Source organism: Mytilus trossulus, chromosome 13 (assembly GCF_036588685.1).
Source record: "Mytilus trossulus isolate FHL-02 chromosome 13, PNRI_Mtr1.1.1.hap1, whole genome shotgun sequence".
NCBI lineage: Eukaryota > Metazoa > Mollusca > Bivalvia > Mytilida > Mytilidae > Mytilus > Mytilus trossulus.
The window spans coordinates 32,749,028-32,761,488 of record NC_086385.1 but is presented as its reverse complement, the minus strand read 5'-3'; the positions used below and the strand labels follow the sequence as shown (position 1 = coordinate 32,761,488).

At 32.6% G+C, this 12,461-nt stretch overlaps 1 protein-coding gene across 1 annotated transcript in view; it reads right to left on the bottom strand.

The window, feature by feature from the left end:
• The window catches only part of LOC134694282 (putative leucine-rich repeat-containing protein DDB_G0290503), a 65,767-nt gene extending 58,488 nt beyond the window's left edge, over positions 1 to 7,279 (bottom strand). The window contains exons 1-2 of the mRNA XM_063555286.1: positions 7,130 to 7,279; positions 1,144 to 1,260 (exon numbers count right to left, since the gene is read on the bottom strand). Of these exons, the coding sequence (XP_063411356.1) occupies positions 1,144 to 1,260; positions 7,130 to 7,169 (157 nt within the window). The 5' untranslated portion in view covers positions 7,170 to 7,279. The remainder of the gene's footprint in view (positions 1 to 1,143; positions 1,261 to 7,129) is intronic.
• Positions 7,280 to 12,461: the final 5,182 nt, after the last annotated feature.

Genomic DNA, 12,461 nt, shown 5'->3' with positions numbered 1-12,461 from the left:
TATCGGCCTCGAGGCTTTAGCCGAGGGATGATATGGGTCGAGGGATAATACCAGGGACAATATGGAAAAGACATGTTATAATCTATTTATCACATATTTAAGTTCTACCAAAAAGAGAAAAATGAAACATAGCAGATAAAATCTTAAACATTTCATCACAAAAGTGTTATCAATTGTCGTTAAGGATGCGTAGTGTTATTTGCAATCAGGGCACAATATCAATATAATCTTTTTTGCCCTGGGCAATTTTGAGCTTATTGCATATGCAAAACCTGAGGTATTCATAACCAGTCCAGTATTTTATGACTCAATGTAGATTAATCAACATCAAATCAAACTTTTTTTTTGCTCATTAAACATTCAACTCTGATATTTTGCGTGTAGATGAGGAACTTTGTTACTTGTTCATTCACATTTTCAACAGACTTTGCTTTAAAAACTTGGTTTTATTTTCTGTTGAAGGAGAAGAGACTTCATTTTATATGGTCCTGACTTGTTAATAAAATAATGTATAGGGTTTGAAAATGGTTACCAGATAAAACAAGAATGTGTCTACAGTACACGAATGCCCCACTCGCACTATCATTTTCTATGTTCAATGGACCGTGAAATTGGGGTTAACACTCTAATTTGGCATTAAAATTTGAAAGATCATGTCATAGGGAACATGTGTACAAAGTTTGAAGTCGATTGGACTTCAACTTCATAAAAAACTACCTTGACCAAAAACTTAAACCTGACATGGGACAGACGGACGAACAGACGGATGAACGAACAGACAGACAGACGGACGAACAGACAGACGGATGAACGAACAGACAGACGGAGGAACAGACGCACAGACCAGAAAACATAATGCCCCTACTACTATTGTAGACGGGGCATAAAAAAAAGTCCTTTTTCTTTTAGTGTGACTGGTCAAAGTGTACAGTATCAATTGATAAATTTAGAAATTCCCCTTAATTATCTTTAGAGTTGCTTAGTAGGCTTTTATCGGATCTTTGGTCTGGTTGTTTTCTCTTTGACATAATATATCCCATTCTCATTCTAAATTTTATTAATAAGGCGGGACCAATACATGTACATTTTTTGTACATCACATTAAGTTTTGGCAGTCCTCAAATCCTTATTACTACTACTCACCTGTTCCAATATTATTAAATATATTAGCCAGTGTTCTGAAAGCTTGTTTCATTGCAGATGGGTTGTCGACTTGACATTTCAAACACTCAAGTAACAGTCTGACATCAGTCTTCACTTCTACAAAGAACAATAATCAAAGAGCAGAATGCTCTGAGGGATACGATTGCCATAGTTTTCATTGACACATGTATAGCAGTTCTGCCAAATTTTCATTAAACAAATGCATGAGATTTGGCCAAAATTCAAAAGATCAAAGAGGAAAGAAATAGATCCAAGAATACTGTTGCAAAAAAAGCATGAACATGCGCGAGTCTCAAGCATTTTGGGCTGGTAACCCTGGTATAGCTGGATAGTATTATTCTCTAAACTAATTCAACTGCACATGCAAAATGTAACAATCTGAATAGTCACTCAACTTAAAGAATAGCCAATCCCCGTTACAAGTGTATGAGCCATGTACTTATTGTGTTTTATCGAATTATAGTTATCCTGTACCATTGTAAACTCGTACCATTAAAAAAAAAAAAAACTCGAACCATTGCTAACTCGTACCAACTTATTTAAATGCATTCAAATGGTGTTAAATGATGAATAAACATGATATACGTTACTTTCACCCAATACCTCTTAAGTCTGTAAAATGTATATAATTTGAAAGTACAATGACCAATTTGTAGCTTATGTTCCTTGTATATTGGATAGAAAATACTGTGGCAGATGTAGATAATTAAGGTATATACAGTTTAACCCGAAGAAAATTTTTCATGAATAATAAAATCTTAGCAGTTTGTCAAAATGATTGCCAAAATTATTTTTACTGTCTATAAATAAATGTAACAATGAAATTTAACTGATTCCTGTTGAGGGGGGCCGCATTTTCCCCGCAAAAAAAGCACATGGCTTTCAACAATTGTAAACATAGCATTCAATTTGTGATCATGGATTACAGCTTTAATTTGAAATCAATTTAACTATTGTAAGTTTATTGTCTTAATTTTGTATGCCATAACCATTTAATGTAAATGTGTTTGTGCAAATAAAATATTGTCTATTGTCTTAAATTGGATATATACATATTCAACATGTTCAATTTTAATAAGGTACAGTTAAAGCAATGTTTTAACTTTCCTCTGGATTAAGTTCTACAGTGGCGGATCCAGAACTTTTCCTAAGGGGGAGCCCGCTGACTGACCTAAAAGGGGGCCCGCTCCAGTCATGCTTCAATGATTCCCTTTATTATCAACCAAATTTTTTCCACAAAAAAAGGGGGGCTGGATCCGCTATGTTCTAGTTTGAAAGATCAGTTAAAACATTAATGCTTTAAAACATTCTTTATTTTTGTCTAAGTTTTCATTTAACTCCTGTGTAAAATTCAAATAATTCAACTTTATTTCTATTAAGTTTACAAACAGAAACCCATAAAACATCATATTTTTTATATATTTTTCTGAATGTTACGACTTCCCAGTAGTACAAGTTAACTTGCTTCCGTATCTTATCACCATAATTCTAGGAGGAACCCTAAACTGGACCCCTATCATATTGTGTTCACTTATCGCTACACTGACCTTCGGTGCGAAGCTATATATAGAACGGCGGACCAGTTTAGGAGGAACCCCATTTCTTACTCTTTAATTATTGAAGTTCCTTTGGGTCAGAGGGCATGACTCCTTTCCGTACATACTCCTCTGTTTACATTGAGATCGTCCTTAATATAATACGACGTTTACCGGCATTAACGAGTTAATTCTTCTTGACGAATACTTCGAAAAGGGAGACAACTCGAAACGATAGCATGGAAGATTCCATTTCTGCTGAAGGGGTGTTATAGGTAATTTTTACGATGAAACATTTATTTTAATTCAAATTATGCATGTGATTTAAAACTATGCAACAACAATAGCCCTCCCTATGCAGACAGACATAGAAAGAATCCCATGAGTTTCAAATTAATCAATGAAGCGGGGAATCACTCAATCTGATACCCCTTGAAATCAGGAAAACTACACGTATGTTGGGTCTCACTAATTAGCGACAAAAAGCGACAAGAAGAAAAATAATAAGTGACAAAAAGCAACAAGAAGCTATTTAGCGACAAGAATACATTTTGTTATCACATACATTAAAATATTTTTTAAGATTATATTGAAAGATGAAGAAATAAAAAAAAAATCGATGAAGAGATTGTGTACTTTTTATTATCATATTGATAGATGTAGAAATTAAACATGTATAAGAGCAAAGGAAATGTAAACGCTATAAAATGAAAATAAAAACAAAGATTTGTCACCTTCCTTTTGAAGTATTTAATAAAACAAAAACATGAAATATTATTTCCTTCCTAACTGTACAATTAATTTTTCCTGATAGGACCAACATTAGCTGTGGCTTCACTCTAAGGTAATACACAATTAAGAGCAACAAATGAGATTAACTAGGTGCGTGTCCTTTGTTTTATTGCAACAATAACATCCATTAACACCTTCATCAATTACACGCACCAGAATATAAAATTATTGTACCGAATAGTGAACACCTGTTGAAAACTCAAGATTGTCATCAGTTTCCTTAAATCTTCAATCTATATGCATAAACATGATAAATATCGTTAAATGAGACAATACACTAAAAAAAATGATGAAAAATATTCACATTTTAATTATGCTTTCCTCTTGTTTGATTTCAGTTCTTAATTTGTATTTCACAATTTGTGTATGAATTTTCTGGACAATTATGCACAAATAATGCATTTTGCAAGTTAATTATATATTGTACAAAAATGGTTTTAAAAACAAATAAAAAGACAAAATATACTTCCTGTGATACCTTATAAAATATCATGTAAATAAATGTAGCAACTGAATTAGATTTACAAGTTTCATTTTCCCCCCTATCAAAATTAACTTTCCTGTCGTTGAAATTGTTTTCTTTTGCATATTTTTTTAATATTTATTTCGAATAAGTAATATAAATGAAAAAATGTTTTCTTGTCGCTAAATAGTTTCTTGTTGCTAATATTATTCTTCTTGTCGCTTCTTGACGCTTTTTGTCTCTACAATTCTTTTTGTCTCTAATTAGTGAGACCACGCATGGACATTAATACATAAACAAACCGCGACTTGCGATTTGGAACAAGAACGTTTATTAAATGATATGATGAATGGTTCTCCATTTCTTTATGAGAGTACAGTATCAAATATCAGTTTCATAACGGTAAAATATAGAAATACTCCACTTCAGTTCTTGTGACAGAAATAGAATTATCGATCGGCTTTCAGAGAACTCTCGCAAGTTATCAAAATTTGTGAATTCCCTCTGACGTGTTTCTAAATTTATAAAAACACTAAATATAAATACTGTTTAATTCTGATTTTCCGTATTGTTAAAAACACGCATATAAGTCAAGGAAAATATCATACATGAAGATTATGAGTAAAACATTACAGGAAAGTTGTTTATGTTCAGTTGTTTTGCTTGTTTTTACCTTTTAAAGCAAGACAATCATGAGAATCTGAGATGTTGACGAATGTTTAGAATAAAACGAATGACGTGAGGGAGTGTGTCATAGGGTCAATGGTAAAAGTCTACAGATTGCTTGACAGCAATCGTATCCCAAAAACAGCATTAAATTAAGAAATAATACATGGGGGCTTAAATATGTCGTGATTTTACCACAGGTTGTTCCTTTATGACAAATATTTTACCCTGAGCGATTAGCGAGGGGTAAAATATTGGCATAAAGGGACAACCCGTGGTAAAATCTAGATATATTCAAGCCCCCATGAATTATTTCGATTCTAATAGGTCAAATACGGCAATTCTTTTGGATCGAAGCCCTCTAGGTGGAAGCAAATAGTTGCCATTCCCAGAAATAAACACACTATTAAATTGGTGTAAAAGAACGGAGCAAACTGAATTAGTGACATGCATAAACTATTTAAAATAACGTATATAGATAGTTTTGAATTAATTTAAATGATGATTTACTTATATGTCTTAAATGTTTAAACTATGGCTTATAACACATTTTAGCATCGTTTGTTTACGTTTCCATGTTGTGATGATTTTCGGTAATACAAGCGTGTATTTTCCCGTAAAATGCTCATATTCTAACGTCATCGTTTTATGACGTCGCAAACTCATTCATAAAAAAACATATGACGTGGGAGTACGATCGGAACAGCCCATGCAATATATTCAAATTTTACCACGGGTGTGTACTTAAAGATTTGAAGGACATCATGTTAGAATATTATTTAACTCATGAATGATGAGTGTCATGAGGCCATATTTTCCATCGATCAGCATAATTTTTTTTAAAAGGAAATAGTTCAAACTTGTACCTCATTTAGAAATTTCGTCCACAATATTCTACTCTAATGAAGTTAGTAAAAACAACTATTAAAAGATAGACAATTAAACACTTGTCAGTATTTTTGTGATTTTATTTTTTGTTTAGATCAATGTACCAACAAGAGAAGAAAATATGAAATATCAATAAAAAAATCTGAATGACCAAGCTTAAGGGTGCTTAGAGTTACTCTGCCTCAAAATCAACAAGTGAAACTACGAGCTACTGCTCACTGAAGATACCCCTGCCGCAAGTGGATAATATTAATAGTGTAAAAATATGCAAGTGTTCGGTAAACAGGAAGTTGTCGAGTGATGAATCTGAAAACTCATCACACGGTATAGCTGACTTATATAAATTCTGAAACCAAATTTCAGAAATCCTTGTATTGTAGTTCCTGAGAAAAATGTGACGAAAATTTTCAACTTCGCTATCATGTGTAAAATCATACAAGCGTTCGGTAAACAGGAAGTTGTCAAGTGATCAATCTGAAAACACATCACACGGTATAGCTGACTTAGATAAACCCTGAAACCAAATTTCAGAAATCCTTGTATTGTAGTTCCTGAGAAAAATGCGACGAAAAAAATATTCATGGGACGGACGGACTGACTGACGGAAGGACAGACAGAGGTAAAACAGTATACCCCCCTTTTTTAAAGCGGGGGTATAATTAACTGTAAAAGTTAGTTCTTTGTTGTATTTTTACTCCTGACTTAAATTAATATAAAATAAGGGCCTTCATTACTACATAGATCTACAATTTTAGTTTGTTTCAAATAGAACATCTTCAAATTCTTTTCCATTCAGAATAATTTGAATTTCAATATTTGTACAAACCATATCCATTAATATAAAATTCGTTTAATAAGTCACAAGTTTTTTTCTCTGTCATACTCAGGTGTGGTGATTTATGTGTTTCTGTGTTTCAGGGGTAAGCATGAAAAAAAATATCTGGATTTTACACGAGACTGTCAAAAGATTGTCAAGCACTTGCAGTGGCTTGATAAATTCAATGTTTATGTGGCATATTTTGTTATGAATAAATATACTTACTTAACATGCTTAAAATCATTTGTTCTTTATTTAACTGTTGGTTAATGAAGTAACATAAACAAAGAAAGACAACCATGTTTGTAAGAGGTACTATACAGGATATCAAATGTGTATTAACCATAATGATGTGTAACTGTCTGTTGTTTTCATGTGATTTTAAATAAAAGTTTGTAATGAAATAATAAAGAAAGTGTTTGTGTTTCTTTCTAATATATATCAAGTCTCTTATATACATATGTATGTACATTTGTACTGAAGAAACATTAATTTTTTAGGGGTTAAAATTTTGTGTTATTGTCTCTATATATGATTTCATTGGGATAATATTACCTTGTTTCAGTAATTAAATGGAAGTGATATACAGTGTACAGGTTAAATTTCGTGGAGGTTTCAATTTTGTGGATAATTCTTATCCACAAAATAAATGAAATTAAATCCCCCACGAAAATTTCTGCTTAAACAGTATACATGTATATAAATATATATGGCCCAGTTTATTGGCTTAAATTGTAATTCAACCCTATTTTATTCATATCATTATCCCTAAGTTGCTATCATTACATTGCATTATGATCATACCACTTATTTGGTGTTTCTTCTCCATGTTATCTAGTACCATTAGTTGTCTCTGTAATCCAATCAAAATGTAGAACTACTGCCATCAAACCCAATAGACTTCATAATACATCATCTGCATGTATCTGACATGTCTGAAACAAAAAAAGTTTTACAGTATTGGATTATCGTATTCTTAACCCTTTCAACGCTATACACGGCATATGCCGCGATGACATACGCCGTCCGCCACTGCTATTCGCGGCATATGCCGCGATGACAACGGATTTTTCATAAGGACTCTTAAACCATTCGGTTTTCATTCGGGTCCTCTCTAATTTTTCCTTGTATGAATCGAGGATATACAAGGTCTCATTTGCGCTTGAAATCCCGCCAATTTTTATTGTAAAATCATGCAGTAGAAGGAAAATTGAATGAAAATAAAAACAAATATTTTGACAAATGCAAATGGCGGAAATCGGAAACGAAGCTGTAAATATGGAAATATTTCAGCATTTCTATGGGGAAACTTACAACGAGGATTAGTTAAAATGTTTCTTGTTACCTCAATGTGTTTATTACATTCAATTCGTCTGGGAAATATGATTTAATCGATCATTACGAGACGTTGAAAAAGGGGGGAAAATGGAGCTTGACTGAAAATTTTGAGAACGGAGCCACTGATTTGTGCCACGATTACATAATCCGTTGTGTATGGTGCAATGCGCTACGGAATTGAGCAGTTGATGTCTTCTTTATTATATGGCAGATAAAACAACAAAATAGATGAAGACTAAAAGTAGTTTTTATTCAAAATTTAACACAAATGTAATAAATTACACCTTTTACCTGTTAATTACCTGAAAATGCAGGTAACCTGATAAAAATTTTACTGAAATAACTGCCTAACATTACAGTTCATACTCTCCTGAGCATTTTTCATGCAATAACTTTCTCTGTATCTCTTATAATAAAAAAGATACAGCAGTCTGAAAAGGAATATACTGTTCTAATGAATGAACACACAAAAAATGCAGCAGCAGCAGCCATTTTTCTATTTTTTTGTGTAGCGTTGAAAGGGTTAAAACAAGAATGTGTCCATAGTACACAGATGCCCCACTTGCACAATCATTTTTTTCTATGTTCAGTGCCAGTGGTCTGTGGACTGTTAAATGGGGTCAAAACTTAAATTTGGATTTATAATTAGAAAGATCATACCATCGAGAACATGCGTATTAATATTCAAGTTGATTGGACTTCAAGTTATCAAAAACTATATCTTGACCCAAAAATTTAACCTGAACTTGAAGCAGGCATTTTCATTAAAAACTATGACTTCAAATTTTAACCTGAAGCAGAACATACAGATTGACATCAAAAACACATAATCAGCCTTCACACTTAACCTTTTTCAGTTTTATTCTGTTGGCTTCAGGTAGTGTCATTACATGTGAGAAGTTTGAAAGTGGTTTCGTCAGAGACATATATATGTGTATATATACATGATATATATACATGTATATGTCTCTGGTTTCGCGTCTTTCTTCTTTTTTTACATAAAAGTTTAAAGATGAATAAATTTTGCCTTGATCATCATGAAAAATTTAAATTATGCATCTTGATAATTTTTTTTTATTTATTTGGTCAAAATAATAAACTAGAGGCTCCAAAGAGCCTGTGTTGCTCACCTTGGTCTATGTGAATATTAAACAAAGGACGCAGATGGATTCATGAACAAATTGTGTTTTGGTGATGATGATGTGTTTGTACATCTTACTTTGCTGAACATTCTTGCTGCTTACAATTATTCCTATCTATAATGAACATGGCCCAGTAGTTTCAGTGGAAAATTTAAGTAAACATTTACAAATTTTATGAAAATTGTTATTAATTGACTATAAAGGACAATAATTCCTTAGGGGAATAACCAATTCAGGGGCAGCATTGAACCTAACAACAGGTTGTCTGATCCATCTGAAAATTTCAGGGCAGATAGATCTTCACCTGATAAACAATTTAAAAGTCGGTCAGGCATTGGTATTTTAGTTATAAGCCAAAAACTACATTTTACCCCTATGTTCTATTTTTAGCCGTCGCAGTCATCTGGGTGGGTCATGCCACACATTTTTAAAACTAGTACCCCAAAGATGAATGTGGCCAAGTTTGGATTAATTTAACCCAGTAGTTTACGGACGATTGACACCAAGTGATGGGAAAAGCTCACTCAGCCCTTTGGGCCAGGTGAGCTAAAAACTAAAGAAAAACTGGTCTTTTGAATTTTGAAACCATTAACACTTATTTATATAGCAATATACGAGCAAACTATCATAAATTTCCAAATTATTCAACACATAACCAATAAAAATTGTTGCCAACATGTGAGGGGATGACCTCATAGAACGTGAAATTATTTCGGGGTAACAGACCATGGTTGTTTGTTCGCTAAAGTATGATGGCGTCTCACGCTAAAGTGCAATGGTTGTTTGCTCGCTAAAGTACATTTGTACGATGGTGTATCACGCTAAAGTGCTATGTCCAAAGGATAACATTATAGGACTAATAAACGTGAAAGTATACATGGATTTGAAACCATCCAACACTAGCATGTTGCTATATTTTTTTCATAATTTTTCACTTCAGATCACATGATCAACTGGTTTCCTATTTCTGAATTAATTATATCCATTGAATTAAAAGTAACTCTGCAGGACCAGTCTAATAAATTTTACAAAATGGGGACTTTGAAAGATCAAAATAAACAAAGATTTCAACATTGACATCTATTGTTTTAATTAAAAGAATATATAGAGATGTATATAAATGAAATAAGATGAAATAAGATGAAATAAATTGACCACATTTCCAGACAACACTCACAAACTTATTTTATAAACTTTGAAAAAACAATGATTTTAAAATCAATCAAACACAGGGGTTTGCAACAATTTGCCTGGTTTACTATCCCTGAAAGTGAGCAAGTCTTTGAAGTATTAATCATCACCTATTAGAACAGACATGACAGATAATTGTTTAGTCAGCAATTCCACAGTAATGAATTTTACCATTTAAAAACAATTGAGAGAGGATATATATGATTAAAAAAACAAACCCCAAGCTGATACAACTTGAGAAATTCACTTTCTCTATGTCCATCTTGGATGAAGCTATTTTATAAAACATAAAGGTCAGAAAAATTAGAAATCATTATTCTAAAAAAAATGTGATTTCCTGTCATTAACGTCATAAGGTTCACAGTAGTACTGCTACAGTCATGACAGTGGGTTACAAAATCAAACACAGAAGCTAACAATAACTTTATTGTTGGTCCTATATGTTCTGCAACATCACCTGCTAAGAAATCTTCACATAGGCAGTCTGCTATTATGACCCATCATGGAAAAATAGTTTTTTAAAAGACTTCTCCTTCGGTTTTATACAAAGATAATATGAGGAGTATTTGAACATGATGAATATACTATATTAAAGAGAAAAAGACTCTTCTTCTATATCCAGACCATAACATAATATTTAACAAACAAAGGGGTGACTTCCATGAACAAGATGAAGACATCCTTACAAGAGAAAACATCAATAGCATAATATAAGAATCAAAGCCTGAAAGGCTGTAAAAGCAATTGCTGCCATGTTTATGTTTTGGGGCCTGTTTTTCATCCACATATATTTAAGAATTAAACATGACAGGAGTGTTTAGTGAGAATTAAGAAGGTTTTAACTTTATATCAATCAGTCTTCGCGCTGAGTGGCAGCCCAGCAGCCCCAGGCTTGTAAAATTGCTCTCGGGCCTGTAAAAATCATATCTACAGGTCAACAGAATCTAACTAAAATAAAATTAAAATTGAGCTCCGGGCCTGTAGATTTAACAGTTCATCGTGAAGACTGATCAATTAAAGACTTTAGCAGAAAGTCATTTTTAATATGTTATATATTTCACAAGGAGACAACACGTTTACCAGGCTAAAGTTGGGGTCAAATATACATGTGCTGAAACATATAACTCCAAGAGAAATTATTATGGATTATCCCCTAGTAGTGTTTGTAACTGGGCAATAATTGCCTTTATTGATTTAACTTTCATAATGAATTTAAATTTAACACTTCAGTTAAAACATTTCAACTTTCCAGACGCAAATGTTGAAAAACGGGAAAGAAACAAAATATATTACAAGACATAAACATGTAAAAAATAAATATATATTTCAGCTGACTAAAAGTATTTTCATAATGTTACTTTGTCATCATTTCTTAAAAACTAAGTCCCAAACATTATTGCTCAGTTGATATGTGTCATCCTCGTGCGGTACGAGATAACTATAATTCTCATGCAATCCCGAAAAGAGGGGCCATCACAGACAAACATGACATTAAATCGTCATTATACGAAGTTGCTTTGATATTTATCCAATTTTCAGGAAACATTGTGAAAATGATCTTCAATATTTCGAAAACATGTGAAATAAAATTGCAAACACGGTGGACCGTCGAGGGTCAACAAACGTAGTAGACTCGTCCATTGGAAAGACGAGGATAATGGTTTCATCATTTGTCATTCATACCCAGTTTTGAATATGATATCCAAAAAGGATGTACTTTTTTTAATCTGTGAAACTAGAAAATTCCAAATTGTAAATATCTCTTCATCTGGACTTGGCATTTATCACGTTTGGACGGGTCCATTTCATTAGTAAGGTGATCGATAAATCTTACGGAGTTATGACAAAAAAGGAAAACAAACTTATTGTTATGTGTTTTTAACAAGGGTTTCGTTCCTCTAAATTATTTGCGCAAACAAATCAACAAAATAGGTCAGTTAACTTTGTCTATTTTTAGATTACAGGTAATCATTTGACACTACGTATAACCTGATAACCTGTGTAGTGATTTTGATTTTACGATAAATTTATGAATGAACGACAATTTTATGAATGAACAAGAGCACTTGACCTCTTTCTTAAAAAAACACCAATTAAACATATAAAACCGTATATTATAAAAGATAATTCAGTCAAATTTTCAATACTAAATCAACAACTGAAATGATTCCATATTTTGTTGAAACATCGTACGAACGGAAAACGGAATCGCAGGTATAAAAATGCATTTTTTTCACTCGGACGTCTATGTTTTTTGATAGTCAAACGGTTGTCCCCCTAAATACAAAAATACATCTACAAGAACGTATGCTGAAACTTCTTAAATCCACTAACGTTTTTCAAAAGTTTCAAGCTATGTATTGCATTAGAAAACATACATAGGTGTTTAAGAATGACAGACCAGGAGCCTGTTTAACAAAATACTATGGCTTGATCTGGGCGGAGTCTCTGATCTAGGTCACAAA